This window comes from Bidens hawaiensis, unplaced genomic scaffold (assembly GCF_021521415.1).
Source record: "Bidens hawaiensis isolate Kalapana, Puna unplaced genomic scaffold, B.hawaiensis_p1.1 tig00009343_1, whole genome shotgun sequence".
NCBI lineage: Eukaryota > Viridiplantae > Streptophyta > Magnoliopsida > Asterales > Asteraceae > Bidens > Bidens hawaiensis.
The window spans coordinates 220821-239432 of NW_027491689.1; the positions used below are offsets into that span (position 1 = coordinate 220821).

The 18612-nt window shown below is 34.2% G+C and overlaps 1 protein-coding gene across 1 annotated transcript; it reads left to right on the top strand.

The window, feature by feature from the left end:
* The first annotated feature begins 11287 nt into the window (after positions 1-11287).
* On the top strand, positions 11288-14194 carry LOC143532044 (UDP-glycosyltransferase 83A1-like). The gene is made up of 3 exons (XM_077027196.1): positions 11288-11761; positions 12648-12860; positions 13268-14194. The coding sequence occupies exons 1-3, from the start codon at positions 11296-11298 to the stop codon at positions 13723-13725; spliced, it is 1137 nt and encodes a 378-aa protein (XP_076883311.1). The 5' UTR covers positions 11288-11295; the 3' UTR covers positions 13726-14194.
* Positions 14195-18612: the final 4418 nt, after the last annotated feature.

The following is an 18612-nucleotide window of genomic DNA, read 5'->3' on the forward strand; positions in this document are numbered from 1 at the left end:
TAGCCTCTCCACATCAATTGTCCACATGTCATTCAACTAGCCTCTTCACATTAATGCCACATCATTGCCAAGTCATCTATTTCGTTTCTTATTATTGCCAAATCATCTCACACACTATATTTAAACCTAAAGATTTTCCACCATAATCATTTTATGCTCTCTCTCTTTCTCTCTCTCTCTCTCTCTCTCTGCTTACTAACTCCACCATCCACCATCTTCTATATTCCGGTAATGTAGATCGGGATTAATCATTTTCCGGTAAGGTTATATATTATACTCTAATGGCCAACAATATTATATGATTTTCCTGCAAGGTTATATCTTTTTCCGGTAAGGTTTTCCGATATGGTTTTATATTTATTTTAATTGGTATATGACTTTTTAATAATCTCTTTAGGTTGTATATCAAAATCCAAGATTGAATTGATATTTTGAAGTTATTACGGTTTTCCGGTAAAGTTTCCGGTAAGATTTTAGTTTTTCGTTTTTTATAATATTAATTATTATGTGATTTTTTTATAATCTCTTTAGGTTCTATATCAAAATCGAAGATACAATGGAGATTTTCCCTATTTCGTTTTTCCGGTAACGCGATTCATATGTTCCGGTTATCAACTAGAATATTTGTTTACATAATTCAAATCTTCTATAATTGGTAATTTATTTATTATGTGATATTAATATTTAATTTTCTCATTTCAGGTTATGTCTCCAACTTGATATAGTTAATTTCATGGATTGATGATTTGTTGATAAGATTTCTTATTTTTTGTTTAATATTGATGTATATTTTTGTTATTATTCATGTATTTATGTATTTTTGTTTAATATAGATGTATATTTTTGTTATTATTTATGTATTTATGCATATTTTTGCACTTCCAAAAAAATATTTCTCAACTGTCAATATTATTGTCAATCTCCATTAGTTAGATTAAGTTTTGAGTAGTTCCTAAATTTTACACACTTTCCATCTTTTTTGTTTAACCAATGTATAATGAGGCATAAATGTCACAATTAATGCTTATGGGTGTCATCATTTGGTTATGGAAACTGTAACAATTAATACACTATAAAAAATCAAAATATTATTTGAATTTGAATTCTAAAAAAAAGATATATTACAGTTGGTTATGGAAAATTTTGGTTTCCATTGTCAATATTATTATGTTTATTAGTTTCCAATCTCGAAAATCTTCCTATCTTATATGTTTGACCAATTTATAATTAGACATAAATGTCACAATTAATGATAATGGGTTTGTAACAAAATTGAATGCTGATTTCATTGACGATAATAAAATAATATTAATTATGGATCGACTAAAAAAACTAATAATTTCAAGATTACATTATGCCATGATTTTTGTAATATTTTTTGTATATAGGATCTTTGACTATAACAAATTTCAGTTAACGTTTTTGGTAAACAAATTTATAACTTAAATAACAATTTATTATATTCTAATTTAATCAAATCATATAATAAAGTTGAAAGTCATTATTTATAATAATTATTTTTTACGTGTATTCATGTAGGTCCCGTGACCGGATCAAACAACACAACAAACTAAGTACTTGTCGTTCTTGGATCAACCTCACAACTAGTTGGCGGAAACAACTAGCTAGACCGAGATCTCGGATCTTGTGGTGATGCTAAGGGAGGCCGAAACTAGGAAGGGTGAGGAGGTAAAGAGAGTTTGGGAGTTGGATAATAATAATAATGCAAAAGGTTTATTCACAAATGTTGTTGGTGAAATGGGTTAAGTACCCCTTTATACAGGGTCCCCAATTTCTCCAAGTTTACATAACATGATACAAAATAAACGTACTGAGGTACGTATTACACAGACTCTAAGCAAATATAAAGACATACACAATCCTAAAACTAATATAGAATATTGGCCATACAATCTCCCTCTAGGATTGAGTATGTCCAGGAATCTTCATCAAGTTCCTTGCTTCGTATTTAATTCTTGAAAACTAGTACTTTTCTTGATCCAAAAGCTTGAACGATATTGGATCTTGAACAGTTCTTTATTTTTCGATATTAAAGACTTGAACTTCAATCTTATTTCCAGGGAAGGATCGGCAACGACAAATTTTAGAAACATAAGATGCGGGAGGCTCGGCATCTAATTTTCCTTTGTTGACTTTCTTGTGCCGACTTGTTTCTTTGCTTTGTCCTTCGACTGATCTTCAAACACGATCAGTTCATTTTTGGGTTCAACCGCCAACTGTCACGTTCTCGTTTTCTTTTAAGCGCTTCAGCATCGGCAACTTCAGTCTATGCAGCCCAGGACACTTGATTTTGATCTACCTGTCCATGTACTGCTGCACAAGACATAGAGCGAATAAGATTCGTTCACAGACCCTCTCGAGGGTCAAAGAAGAATTTTCTTTTTCAAAACATGCCCTTGGTTTGAAGTATTTGCAGTATAACTCTGAAATTTTATTTTATCTTGACTTTTCATAAAATATTAATTTCAGTCCCTCAACTTGTAAATGATTCGCTTAAGTCCCAGGTTTCCAACGAACTTTGTATGAACGACCTTGACAACAAAACACATGATTTTGAATAAAACAAAGGTTTAATAAAATATGTACAAACACATAAAAACTTAAAATCTTTTTGGAATTTTCATATATCAAATATTTCAAATATATATGCATATAATATTTTGAAGTTGAAATATAAAATAAAACAAGAAAAATGAAAAAGGTAGAAGTAAAGATGAATTTAATATTATATAACAATAATATATACATAATTTTCTAGTGACTTTAATATTTTTGCGAAAAATATCACAACATAGAATCACATTGTCTATAATGTCCTAGATCACACATCTATTTGGATATTATTATGCCAAGAACCCAAAGTCGATTGTAGATATATTTTGTCCACTTTAAACTTAACAAGTATTTTGATTTCACCGTGATACGTTAAGTTATTAATTAGGCACAATACTTATGTGGTCCCCTGGTAATCCGACATGTTACAAACTCCATCATACCTCGGGCATAGTTTGTGTTCATCAGTATCACCCCAAATTGACTCTGACCCCCTAATGATTGATTAAAACATTTTGAGCTTCTATAGACTTTTTGCAAACTTTTCTTTCAAACAATATGTAAAGGTTGAACCATGGACTTACTAGCCTTGTTGACTTATGCCTTCATATAAAGTGTTTAGGACTTACTTGTTTGTCCCACGTTACGTGGTTCTAATTAACCCTTTTTGTTTGATAAAATTATCAACATTTTTGTTGTTGATTTTGAATATTTTTTGAGTATTTTGCAGTTTTTCTGCTTTTTCAGTGATTTTTGACATTTTTCAGTATTTGAAGCTCAAGCAAGAATTTTTTTTATTGTGACCAATCACTAACGGGCTCGTGTATAACTGACTATTACGATTTTTACCTTCAATGATATGACTTATTTGGAGCGGCAACCGCTTCATAAGAGTGTAACCACTAGCATAGGCAGATATTTAAGTTTACATCACTATGATATTTACTCATTTGTCAAGCCTATCTACACATCAAGCAATGATCTTGTTGGCTTTTGATCTACTCTTTTCATGTTCTAGGATTACTAAAGACAATTTCTTATCATTTTCCAAAGGTCGGATCAATTTCTCAAAATTTTATAACTTTAATATTATCCGACTCCCTCTAAGCGGGAGCTCTCTCTAAACAAGAGATTATACTTTTAAGTCTTTTTCTGATTTTCTTAAATAAAATAATAATATAAAATATTTTTGGAAAGTCAAGTGACTCATTTTTGTTTTTCTTAACAAAGGTAAAATCTTTTTGGTGAGTTAAAGCTAACTCATTTTCTCCCTCTAAAATTGTGACATATTTGAAAAATATTTATAATTTATATAGAAAAAGATAGATAGGTTATTTTAATCAAAATAAAACAATGGCTTTAGTGAAAAGGTCAACAAAGTTGTAGTTAGATGGACTATCCTAAACATGCATTATCACATCATATAACAAAGTTGAAGAGATTCAAACCGAAGCCCCAGCAACTGATGCTGGATCCATCACTTGAGAAACGCTCGACAAGTTGTGGTTGATCCATTTGAACAAGGTTGGCATTGTTGAAGCAAAAAGTATGAAACATTTCCCTTTTCCTAAAGTTTGTCATCCCATGTCGCTTATGAAAGACTCGAATCCGCTATCGAATGGTTTAGCATCAAATAGCATGGGTACGTCTCCCATCATATGTCGGGTGCAACCACTATTTGAGTACCGAATACTCTTGATAGTCCTCCTTGATTGACCCTACATGCATTAAGCGTTTAAATAGACATGGGTTCCTGAGACTTAGTTATCTCGGGAAATTCGACCATAAATTGACAAAACTTGATTTTATTTCCTGAAAACAAATTATTTTTTCGGCGACTCGTCGCTTGAAGAACAGTCCTTAGGAATCCAAGCACAAACTTGTTCCTTGATTTTGGCAATTTTGGACTTTTGTTTTATATATTTTAAAACTGTTTTTGGTGAATTCTTAGACTTTTCAGTCTTAGGATCCTTTTTGATTTTATCCTTTTTAGTTTTCCAAAATGGTTTTCTCTTGCGTTTTACTTTATTGACTTTGGATCTCACATCCACTTCACTGGCTTCACTATCATCGTTGATCAGTCCTTGAATCTGGGCTACTAAAAGCACCTTTTTAGGGACTGACTAAGCCGCATTTGAATATCAAGTTGTTGCTTGAACCAGTGCTTGCAATGTCTTGCAAGAAGAGAAGAATGACCACAAACAAAACAACACTTTCTCCTAGGAGCACTATAGAACTCATCAGAACTATAAAATGGTTGGTGTGGTGGGAAATGTGATCCGTGGAAAGGAACATGATTATAAAACACATTTGATGATTTACCCCCGATCATCATAGACATTAGTGTAATATGAATCAACAAAATTTTGTTGATAATGACCATAGTTGTAATCAAAACAATTGTATGACTGAGGATTTTTTGATTGATTAGTTGTTTGAGAAAATGATCTTTTATTTGGTGTCACATATTTACATGAAGTACTCGTTTGATTATCATTTTCAAACACTTTGCTTTTACTTGAATTATCCTCAGTCTCACAACTTGATGATGAACAACTTGATATGTTCACCTCAACAGGCCTTTCCACCGACCCTTTCTTTTACACAAACTGTTGAAGAAGATGAACTACTATTAGGACTAACTGAAGGATTAATTGGATCAACTGTTTTGGGCACAACAGGAACAAATGTTTTAAGTTTTGGCACGTGACCAATACCATAGAACATTTCGTCCTCGGGTGGGGAATTAAAGTTAAAGTGAGGAAGGCTAGTATAGTTGTTGTTATTTGGAGGTGGAACTTTGGTACTATCATATCCTATTCCTGTTTTTATTTTTAACCCCATCTATGCCCCAATTATTTTATTCAGCTTCTCAGATGCTAACTCAAAGTTTTCTATGGTAATTTTTCGTTGGGCTAACTCAAGTTCTAACTTGACAATTTTATCGTTTAGCTCAAATACATATCTTTTATGATGTTCAGCTAACTTTTCAGCAATAAAAACTTTTTCCCTAAGTTTAGCCATGTCATTACCATGAGTTTTAATCCTAGTAGCATATATCTTTTCAGCCTTTTTATATTCATCATTATGACAGTTGATGCTACGAATTTGATCTAGGATTTTAGCATTGTGATTTCTATATTGCAGGACTTTATCAATACAATCCTGTGTCCAAAGTTTGTGTACCTCGGGGATGCGAGAGGCAGGTGTAGGTATTCAAGCAGTGGAGCTTGACGAGGTGCTTGCTTGACTACTTCCACCCGCAGCACACTCGGGGATGATACGACTTGCTTGACTGCTTACACCCGCAACAATTGTCTCATATTTATTTTCTTTGCACCAAAACTTGATGGTAGAAGGCAACTCTGAGATTGTTAAGGTATCGAGGTTTGTCGTTCTCTTGATGGTAATCACACTACTATTCCATGCGTAAGGCAGTGAATCTAATAACTTCATGTTGATCTCATACAACTCGGGATGATACCGACACTTATCAATTTAGTAACGAGTGACTCAAAGCTGTTGATGAGAGAGGCAACCGATTCTCCTTGAGTATGTTTAAATATGTTGAATTCTTCTTTTAACATGTCCTTTTGGCCTTCCCTCATGTTGAGACTTCCTTCAAGCTTAGAATGCAAGACATTTTTTTTGTCAACGGGTCAAAGCCAACGGTCAACTGGTCAAAGTCAACGGTCAACGAATCAAAGTCAACGGTCAACCCTTTTCTCAAAGATCAACCACTCTTGAAACAAAAACTGCTAAAAAAACTAAGTCCAATGTATTCAAATGAACAATTGTATTCAAATGAGCAAATGTATTCAAATAACGATTGTATTCAAATGAACAACTGTATTCAAATAACATTTGTATTCAAATGAACAAATGTATTCAAACAACAATTGTATTCAAATAACAATTGTATTCAAATGAACAAATGTATTCAAATGAATATTTGTATTCAAATGAACAAGTGTATTCAAATGACAAAATGTATTTGAATCACAAAAGTGTATTCAAATAACAATTGTATTCAAATTAACAAATGTATTCAAATAACAGTTGTATTAAAATGAACAAGGATTCGAATACAATTACCTTAGAACTTTGAAGCTTGGAATGTATTTTATTTGAAGGATATGGAATACAATGCCTTGTATCAGAAAGAACCCCAACAACATTGTATTCAAATGTGATTGTATGTGAGTTCAAATTGTATTCAAGTGACAGAAGTATTAGGATCCTGAAAAGTATTTGAATTCGTGTTTTGGAAGGTCACCAACTTGCGTTCCTGTCACCTTTCTCAAACCAACCCAAATGCATGCATAACACTTCTTTTATAGTAAACTACACCAAAACCAATATAAACACCAAATATTTTAGATTCAAGCACCACAATTATCAACTTTTTAAACCAAACTTTAGCATTCTTGAATATGAACAACTCATTTTATTGAAGCTTGAAGAACTTATGAACCCGAAACCCACATATTTTCTTGAAAAACCGTCTTTTCACACACACAAGACCAAAATCCAAGGTTGTGACCCAAGATCTACAACTAGTAGAGCCCGAAAGCTCTGATACCAACTGTAGGTCCCAAAACGACCACCGAGACGGTTTTGCTCTTGATGAACGTATCGAGACGGGTGCGGTATAAACAAATGATCGAACATAAATATAAGATAATATAAATGATAGTGAACGACTTTGTACTCGGTAAAAGATTTATATAAAAAACGAACTGATCCCACCCAAGGTGAGCTCCCCTTGGGTGGTTGTTTACACCATACGAACACACACTAAAATAGAAATACAAGCCCCTATTTATAGCATAACATATTCTAGAAGCTTTATCCCGTTGAAGCTAAACGCGTATTCCCGAAGCTCTCGTTTTGTGTTTGGTTTTGCTCGCCGACATTAATAATTATCTTGACCAAAATATATAACGGGTTTCGTCATTTGATATCGCAAGTCACTAAAATTGGCCTTACATAAGCACTAGTAAGTCATTACATGACATATAAGCCCATTTAAGACATGCTCTAGTAAGTCATTATAAGACATATAAACACATATAATAATGGAATTGATACCATGTATTGAACACGAACGTTAATTTGGCTAACTTCTAAACACGAATATTATTATTGAGAAACTTCACAAAACTCAGTTACCCAATTACAATCTCTATACCTCAAAACACGGGTATTTATAATCTAACATATCACGATTAGACTACAACTAGGACAACTAAATACTATGACATAATAATTATACTAAAAATTAAATCTAAACACATATAATTGTTTATAATTATCCACTCCATATTTAAATCTTGTTACTTAACGTTGCGCGCCAGGTAACGCTCTTGAATTGAAATTCCCAACATATAAGACATGCACTAGTAAGTCATTATTAGACATATAAGCACTAGTAAGTCATTATAGGACATATAAGAAACCACATGAAATTAGCATAAAAAGCCTACATTTCTTCTCAGGTCATCATCTTCTACATCATTATGCAGAGCATATATTCTTAGTAATTGATGTTTGCATAATGTTGCGGGTATAGGAAAAAGGCGCAAGACTTATATACACATTTTTATGTTTGTGTATGCGGAATATTCTTTTTTTTAGTTGAATGTGAATACGGGTGTTCACGATACAATTTTGATGGTTTTTAGGTCAAACGTGAGCCAAACCGTTAGTATCAGTTTTTATCAACGAAAACCGAAATCAAACCGTTGCTAACGGTTTGGTTTCATGGTTAGCAATTTGTGTATCATAGTTTGTTAATGAGAACGAATCCCCACTTTGTCTATAACAATTTGTGTATCACACCAACAAACCGGTCCTCACTTGTGGTCTAGTGGTAGAAGGATTGGGTAGAAGGAATCCTCACTTTGTCTATAACATTTTTTTTCCTGAAAGGTAAACTTTATTAAAACACCACAACAAATCGAACACCAACAAAACTTATTTGTGGGCCTTGGCCCAATCGTAGGAGGTTTGGGCTGTTAAACGCCCTTGAATAAAAATTTAATCTTATATAGCTATAAATCTCAACTAATTCATTAAACATACACTTCATGAATCATGATACATATCGACAATAGCTAGTAAACAATTTATTATTTACTAACAGGATGAAAAGTGACAACTTAATGGGATCTAAGTACGCACAATAAATAAAAGTACTTGTTGCAATCGAAGCTTGTACTATAATAATTGAAGAGAGAGATTCGAGAATTGTCTCTAAAACAAAGGAATTCAATGCATGTCCCCTCCGCATGTTTTCTAATTGAAGAGAGAGATTCAAGAATTGTCTCTAAAACTTTTGGTTAGAACACATAGAATTTTCAAATTCTTGATCGCTACACATAGATTTTTCAAATTTTTGGTCAAGACAAACTTTTTCAAATTTTTGGTTGGGATGCATAAATTTTTAAAATATTTGGTTGGGTTGCCTTCTTTTTTTATGACACGGGTCATCTTCTTGTTGGACGAAAAAGTCGTCGTGACGACTTAACGACAAGTCGCCGGAAACATAAAGTCACCACCAACATCATCGCTGCCACTACCACCGCCTTCGATCACTATCTCTTAACTCGCGACCAGTAACTTTTGTGAACCGTTAAGAACACCGAATTAAATGTAGACAAAAAAATTGAACCACACACGCCCATTACGACGTGTTAACACTGTAAAATTAGACCGAAACGTAAACCATGGAAAATAATAATTAAGCTAACTTAGGATCTATACGTTGCAATGGACTATTAAACGATAAAAAATAGACGTAAAATAGAAGAACCACACACACGCTTTGCAGTGTGTTAACTCACAAAATTTACACTGAAACGTTAAACACTCGTAATCTTACAATTTACACCGAAATGGAGAGCGAAAGGCATAAACAGAGAGTAGAAGGCACAAAGGAGCTTAAAAGGCACAAAGGAGCCCAAAAGGCACAAAAGAGCTTAAAAGGCACAAACAGAGTCCAAAAGGCACAAACGGAGCCCAACATGCACAAACAGAGCAAAAATGCACAAACAGGCCCAAAAGGCACAAACATGGCCAAAAATGCACAAATGGAGCCCAAAAGAAACTTAAAAGGCTCAAGGTGCTTAAAAGGCTCAAACGGAGAGCGATAGGCACAAACGGAGAGAGGAAGACACAAAGGGAGACCAATATGCACAAACAGAGCCCGAAAGGAACAAATGGAGCCCAAAAGGCACAAGCAGAGCCCATAAGGCACAAAGTGGCTCAAAATGCACAAACGGAGCCCAAAAAGCACAAACGAATCCAAAAAGACACAAAGGAGCATAAAAGACACAACTAATAGCGAAAGGCACAAAGGAGGTTAAAAGATACAAAGGGAGCCCAAAAGGCACAAACGGAGCTCAAAAGGCACTACCTGAGCTCAATAGGCACAAACATAACTTAAAATGCACAAACTGGGCCCAAAAAGGCACAAATGGGTCCAAAAGGCATAAAGGAACTTGAAATGCTCAAACAGAGAGCGGAAGGCATAAATGGAGCCCAGAATGCACAAACGCAGCCCGAAAGGTACTAACGGAGCCCAAAATGCACAAACGGAGCCCAAAAAACACAAACGAAAATGGGTCGGGCCGCATAAACTTTTATTCCCATATTTGGTATGGACACAGATTTTCCAAACTTTTGGTTAGGACTTATTATGCATAGATTTTTCAAATTCTTGGACGGCATAGATTTTTTAATTTTTGGTCAGGACAAATAGCTTTTTCAAAATTTTGGTAGGGGCATAGATTTTTAAAATATTTGGTTCGTATGCCCTTTTTTTATGATAGGTGTCATATTTTTGTTGGACGAAAAACTAGCCGTGTCAACTTAATGTCGTGTTGCCGCAACATGTTAGGAAGGGAAAAAACTTAAAATCAGTTTTTGAGAGGACAAGACAAGAATCACTCTCCAGTAAAAGGACGTATTTTTGGGAAATTTTCCCCAAATTAAAGAGTCAAGCCTGGATCAAGTCATGTAGAAAATAATACCTAAATATAAATAACTATTTTTACGATGAAATAATTTTTTTGTTTTTCAAACCAAGGTCACAAGAGGGTTACCGTCAGATTTAACAACTTAAAAATTAATGATTTAGGTCATAAAAAACATAACATTTTGAAAGTAGAATGTGGGGTAATCCTGACATTGGGCTATGGTATACTAAGAACGATAGCTTTGAACTGACTGTCTACATAGATTCTGATTAAGGGGGATGCAAAATCAATTTTAAATCAACAACGGCGTGTTATCAGTTCTTGGGAAACAAACTTGTTTCTTGTTTCTTGGCAGTGTAAAAAGTAGACGGCGGCCTCTACTTAATCTGCAAAGAAAAACATACATTTTTTATAACAGAATTGCAACATTTTTTCTAACTTTTTTTCTGGATGATGCCAAAGTTGCACTATTGAAATCATCCCCAAATCAGATCTTTTTTTGTCCACCAAATCACATAATTATATGTATGAAAACAAAACATATTATTTATAGACAAATAACACATATTTTAAAAATTAAAATTGTTGTTTACTAGTAAAGGATAATAATCAGCATGCCTGGTTTTGTCACATATAAAAGTTCCAAAACATTTTATATCAAGGAAAGAAAAACATTCACTCAATTCATGTGTGTCTAAAACAAGTCATACATTATAACAAATATATTCTAAAAGTAATCCCTATGGCTCATGTTATAATCATACCTTATCCAGCACAAGGACATGTAATCCCTATGATGGAACTCGGCCAACGTTTGGTCGATCAAGGCGTGCGCGTCACATTCGTAAACACAGAGATTAATCATAAACTTGTAACAAGCACATGGACCGAAAAATATAAAGAACTTATGCATATGGTTTCTATTCCAGATGGGTTGGATGCATGGGAAGATAGAAGTGATCTCGGTGCGTTGACCGAGTCAATATTAAAAACTATGCCAGGTAAGCTGGAAGAACTTATAGAGATGGTGAACGAAGGCGCGCATAAGGTCACATGTGTTATTGCTGATGGTTGCGCAGCGTGGGCTGTTCGAGTGGCGAAAAAGATTGGGACCAAAAGAGCGATCTTCTGGCCCGCGTCGGTTGCTTCATTGGCCCCCGCGTTGAGCATTAGAAAGCTGACTGATGAGGGAATCATAGACAGCAAAGGTAAGACTAATCGGTTTGAAACTGATTAAACCGAAAACCAAACCCCAACTGAATTCGGTTATAACGGAATCACATATATTAACCGAATAACTGAATATCCATAGTATATGTTTTTAATGTTATATATGATAATATATCAAGTGACTCATAAGTTTTTTTTTCTCAACCATAGGTTTTAAAATCCCAACTCAGTTTTTTTTATAGTAACATATAATTAATTTTATGTAATACTCATTAATCAAACTAATTACTTAATGAAAAAGATATAACAATTTAACTTGGAGTGTAATAAATATTAAAGAAGTTAAAATAACGTTATTTACCCATAAACATGAATGTGATCTGCTTCTTAAATTGAAAAGTAGTGATTACATTGTAAAGTATCTATTTATAAAAATATTATAGCTAAAAAATCAACACGGTTAAACTGAACCGAATTCTATATTCGACTATTCGGTTCGGTTAGGATATAGCGCTTAATTTGGTTTGGTTTTTGACGTAACCACGAACACCAAACTCAAATTACTAGGCCTGTAAACAAACCTAGCGTTTGGTGAATGGATCGTGAACTGCTCGGCGGGAAGTTCGTTTATGTTCGTTTATTTAATAAAAGAATGAACATGAACACAAAATTTTTGTTCGTTTAATTAAACGAATGAACATGAACACATGTTTTGTTCGTTCATTTGTGTTCGTGAACGTTCATTTATAAAACCTTTCAACCTTCCATGGTCCTTTGTTGGTGACATGGCAACCACAAAAGCAGTTTTTAAAATATCAGTAGATGTAGAAGAAGCTGCAACAATGACAGAATGGCTTACATGCAACTCTGCTAATGAGTTAGAGCCTGCAGCATTTAGCATCTATCCAAATATTTTGCCAATAGGGCCACTATTAGCAAGCAACCGACTCGCAGACCAAGCCGGTCACTTCTGGCAAGAAGACTTCACTTGCTTAAAATGGCTTGATCAATTTCCAGTATGCTCGGTAATCTATATAGCATTTGGGAGTTTCACTATTTTTGATCAAAAGCAGTTTGAGGAGTTAGCATTCGGTCTTGAACTTAGCGGCAAACCGTTCTTGTGGGTGGTGCGACCAGGTATGCAGTGGCGAATCTTGGACAACAACGTGTGTGTGTGTGGGGGGGGATGTTTGGCTCAAAATTTTGGACGGTAACGAGTAAATTCACACTATGTATAAAAATTCCGGGGCGGAAAACGGCTTTACATTGCTGCGCAACAAATCGGGGGGGGGGGGGGGGGCTAAAAATTTTGGACGGAAATGAGTAAACTTACACAATGTATAAAAATTTCCGGGTGAAAACGGCTAAATTTACACTGCTGCGCAAAAATGGGGGGGGGGGGGGCTCAAAATTTTGGACGGAAACGAGTAAATTTACACAATGTATAAAAATTTTTGGGCGGAAAACGCCTAAATTTACAAAACAGCGCAACAAAACCAGGGGGCGGGGCCATCCCTGGTCCTCACTATACTTTGCCCTTGCAGGTATGACCAAGGAGACTACAACTAATTATCCGGATGGATATATGGAAAGAGTAGGCTCTCGTGGAAGAATCGTGAGTTGGGCACCGCAACAGAAGGTTTTGGCTCATCCTTCGGTAGCATGTTTCATGAGTCATTGTGGTTGGAACTCGACTCTGGAAGGCGTGACAAATGGAGTCCCGTTCTTGTGTTGGCCATACATTTCTGACCAATTTAGTAACAAAACTTATATTTGTGATATTTGGAAGAATGGGGTCGGGTTTGAGAGAGACGAGGCTGGATTAATCACGCGTGGCGAGATTAAAAGTAAACTAGAAAATGTGCTCGGTGACAAAACATTCAAAGCGAAAGCCATGGATTTAAAGGAAAGGATTATTAGTGATGTTGAGGAAGGTGGGAGCTCACACAAGAATCTCAACATCTTCATTGACTGGATACAAGATAAAGATACTAATGCTTAGAATTAGCATGGCTTTATTTATACCAATGTTAATGTGAAATAATCATGATAACAATAGAGTTGTGCAAGTGTATGATATATTGGCACAATGATGTTTGATTTCATGCTTTTATCATACATCATGTTTTTGAGTTTAGCTTAGTAAAACATTTGAAATATGCTAGGCTACAATGCTACATATGGCCCTTAATTATTAGCTTTGGAGTTTATGTACAAATTTACACATGCCTAAGTGATACATGACCACTTTCAATAATTTGTTTTTTCAAATCACATATTATTGTTATTATAAAACTGACAAGTAGTGATTACATTAAAACAAAACAAAAGCCAAACAAGCAACAAGTTGTGTAGCATTTGTCTTTAAATGGCTAAGAGCCGTCTATCATAGTTCTACAAGCCCGGCAAGGATCTAGTTCGTTTCTAGCACTCCATATAGAGTATCCAGGCATCGGTTGGGTCCTGGAGGTTTAAGTGCTAGCTCGTCTGAGTGTCCTAACCAGAACTCAGCTAAATAAATTCAATATCGTAAGTGATACCCTTGTCTCATTCGAATTAAAGCAAGTCACAAATTAGTTTAGTTCGTTTAAGTTATATACTAGCTAGATTAAACATTGATAAATGTCTAGTATTAGTAGCTGGACACACCATATCATTGAATCGATACTTGGTTCTCACCCTAACTATATTACACTGTAATTGGTGCCCTTGCCTATACGTGTTGTTGGTTAATTATCATATTAAAATGTCTAACCCGACTATGCAAAATTACTCTATGATGTAATTACATAATTACTATACTTGTATATATAATTACTCTTATTGATTCTCACGTTCAGCACATTAATTTCATTTGTATTTGATCCAAACCCTTATCTTATATACCATCCATCACACGTCAAATTTTTGGTACTGTTGCGAGGATACTTTAGGCATTGCTAGGAACCACCAAATTCCTTAGTTTTAAGTATAAACAACAAGAAAAATCCCAAAAATATTTTCCTTTTAGTTTAGTACCTTGTGTTCGCCCGCCCTACTGGTGATCTCGTTCATCCATTTACGAGTCTGAGAGCGAGAAAGAATTTGAAGTTGAGATGGAAGCTGATAGAGCAACCCCGAGATTCTTGTCAAGACTACTACGAGGAGGAATAGCACGATGACAATGCAACACCCACCGTGGATGGTGTACAACTGACGGGCATGGTTAGGCCTACCATCCATGCTAACAATTTTGAGATTAAGTCGGGCACAATATGACTAATGGAAAATGTAGCTCATTTTGATGGAGCAACCGACGGCATAAGATGAACTACACAAATATCGGTTGATATCATGCATCTATTACAACTTTTTATATCAAATTACACTGCATTTCAAAATGTTATAGATGATAATAATTTACATTACATTTGCAGTTGTGATAGTTAGAACTTTATACAACACCAACGTACTTGCGCAATTTATTTTCTATTCGAGTAATATCCAAAACTTCTTGTCATATTTCAATCTGTTATAATGACTCGCTAACGTGTTCTCTCGACATATTATGTAAATACCACGCCCGATAATTTGACATTTATAGGTTTATTATTTCTGATGTGTACAACGTTGGCTATTTATAGAAAATTAACACTTGTTTTTGTTTGCGGATTTTAGAAACAAACTAAGACTGATATTAACATAGAACATTACCGATTGAATTTACGATGGATTTCCGTTAAAAATGTTAATAACAAAAAATAGGAATAATTTTTGAACAAGCTAACTATATATGGGTGACTATGTTTTTTGGCAAGTGTTCAGTCTCCAATTAATTATCTGTTAGAAACAATTAGACAAAGGCGGACAATGACATTTATTGGCCTCTTATTACCAATGGACTATTGAATCGTTGTAGATTTCTGATGGATCACCGATGACTCATTAAAACTAAAAAGAAAGTTGGTAATGAATTTTGACGGTATCCGTCATATACACCAGAAGATAGATTGTTACGAACCATACTTGGCATGCAGATATATACTTCAAAAGAAACTTGTCTAAAACTGTCGGTAATATTCAGATGACTGTTTTTTTGTGCTGTGTTTGTACTTTGTAGTGACATGTTTTTGTCTTGATTTCCCTTGGTCACATCACGCATATTTTGTGCTTTGGATTTTGTTAACTGCTTTTTATTTAGAAATAAATTGACTGATTAAAAAAAACAAGAATATACATAATCAAAAGAAGGGATATATAATAGCCAACAGAACACCTCAGGCAACAAATACATGTCAGGACACTGCCATGGGGCAAGTTATGCCTAGAGAGTAACATGGTTTCATTTAAATATGATAATTGTTATTGGAAAACTTATGGGATCCGTCAATACCGTGCTAATCAAAGGAATTGGATAAAGTTGCAACTTTGTTGTATATGTGGCCTTAAAAAGGTTATACAATCAAGATTTGAACCAAAGACCTCTGTTAAAACTTAACGGGGTTCCTTTTAAAGGTTTAGTGAATAAAAATTCTAAACATACAGTTAAAATTTCTGTTGGGTTAATCGGGTTTTTAACGAGTTCACGGTGATGGACTCATGGTTCAACGGGACTCAAATGTGTTGCTAGAGTTGGGATAATTTTAACACGTTTATTTTATGTTGTACTGTTCAAACTCGTGATCACCTACCACTTAGCAACAACCAAGTTTGCCATCAAACTAGTACAAAATTTTAAATTCACTTTGCCCATTACATTATATCCATGTATAATTCTTTTTTAAAGTCCTTAATTAAGCGTATGCCTAAAGCCATTGCCTGATTTTGCTTTTGCTGGCCTTGGTAGAGTGATAGGTGAGTTCCGGTAAACAATCTCCTATCGTTTATATCTATCTAGTTATTGGAGCTTACCCCAACAATTTCATCACTCAGTGGGCCAGCGTAATCAGGTAAAGGCTTTAAGCTCACGTTTAATTAATGCCTCCAAATCCAAAGAAAAAACATTATATATTGATATATTATAATAAACAAAGTAAACTTAAAAGTTTTTTGTCGTGGTGGCAAACTTTGTTGTTGCTAAATTGTGAGGCCCAAGTTCAAAACTTGTAGTAAGCGTTTTTGTTTTATTATTATTTTTAATTTTTCACAATGGTCATGAAAGAGTCACTAAATGACATTTCGATTTAGGCCTCTAAACTCATTAAACCGGCAATATTCATCAGCCACCTCCACATTAAACTTCTATGAATATACTTTAACCAACAATAAACAAGACTTTTTTTGTTTTCCAATTTTATAATAATAGTTAGTTTTAGATATATAGTTTAAAAAATGAAACCATATAGAAACTGTACTTTTCCAAGAACTTGAAGCAACAATGATCACCAGCTCAATCACTCCATGGACCATATATAATATTGCTCTTCATGAGCTACACCCACCACATGCTGCCAAGCCTACAATTCAATTCAGATTTGAAAAGAGATGGCTGTAATGGCTTTGTCTGAAGTTATTACACATTGCCATTTAATGTTGATGGAGCAAGCAACTAAAACCATATGGCCCATAATCACTTATCTTCAGTGTTTTCAGACTCGGCCCGGACGTTGACCCGGACGCCTTACTGGGTCAAAGGTCAGACCTACCCGGGAGGGCGGACCAGTGTTTGACCCGGATGATGTCATAAATAATTTAAATATATATTTGCATATATATATAATTCATATACATATTAAAAATAATAATAACCAAAAATAATAATAAAACAAACTTTAATGTTTATATATGTTTTATACATTGATTTTTAAATATATATGATTTATGTTTGATCAATAGAGACATCAATGAAGTTTGGTTGGTTGGCTCACAGGTAATTATTAAACTTTCTATCTCCGAAATGACCCAAGTTCGAATCCCGACATGCGCATTTCATTTTGGATTTAATGAAAAAATGGGTTTTACCGGGTCAACCGGTCCAACCGGTCCGGGCCGACCGCTCACCCGCAAAACCGGCCTTTGAAAGCGGCCCAAATACATTGACCCGACCCGGTATAGAGACCGGGTCTCGGTCGGAGCGGTCCGACCGGCCGGGTCATGCCGGGTTTCAAAATAGTGCGTATCTTAGTATCTATATCTATACATCCTACACATAATGCATAGTAAATAACCTCTTAAATTTTATACTATATATAAGAGCATTCACATTTCATTCATCATTTTTACCTTACAATTTAACTAACATTCATATTTTTCAAAATTTGATACTCATTTTAAAAAAATATTCCGCAACCCATCCACCATTTCTATATATCTTTGTCATACTCATAAACAATTATTTTAAAATATTTCTCATTTTTATTCACTCTCAATAATTTAAAGAACGGTGAATAGTAATTTTTTATATATAAAAAGTTGGTATAACAACTTTTTATAATTTAGGGTTGGGGTTAAACATATAGCGGACGGGATAAAGTTAGTTTTTAGTAGATTTTAAAAAAAAATATAAAGACGATGCGGAAGATGATGGATGAGATGAGAATAGTCAAATATATAAGTGAGAGCTCTCTTGAATTATAAGAAGTATAAATGTCAATGCAAAAAGTGTAACATGCTCAAGATTAATAAATTTTATGAGTAATATTGTCTTTAGTCATATACTTTTAATTTCTTAAAAAGATAGTTACAAGTTTGGTTCTTTGATTTTAATCAACTTATAGATATCTAAAATAGTTACACATTTAACTATTTATTCAAAGCCAAATACGGCACAACTTTTTAATGGTTATAACTTTCTCACACGTTAATAATTTTGTTAAATTTTTAAAAAAAAGTTACACCATAAAAATGAGCATTTTATTCTCTTCAATTTGAGTATGGTATTACTATATTTTTTTAATTTTAAAAAATAAAA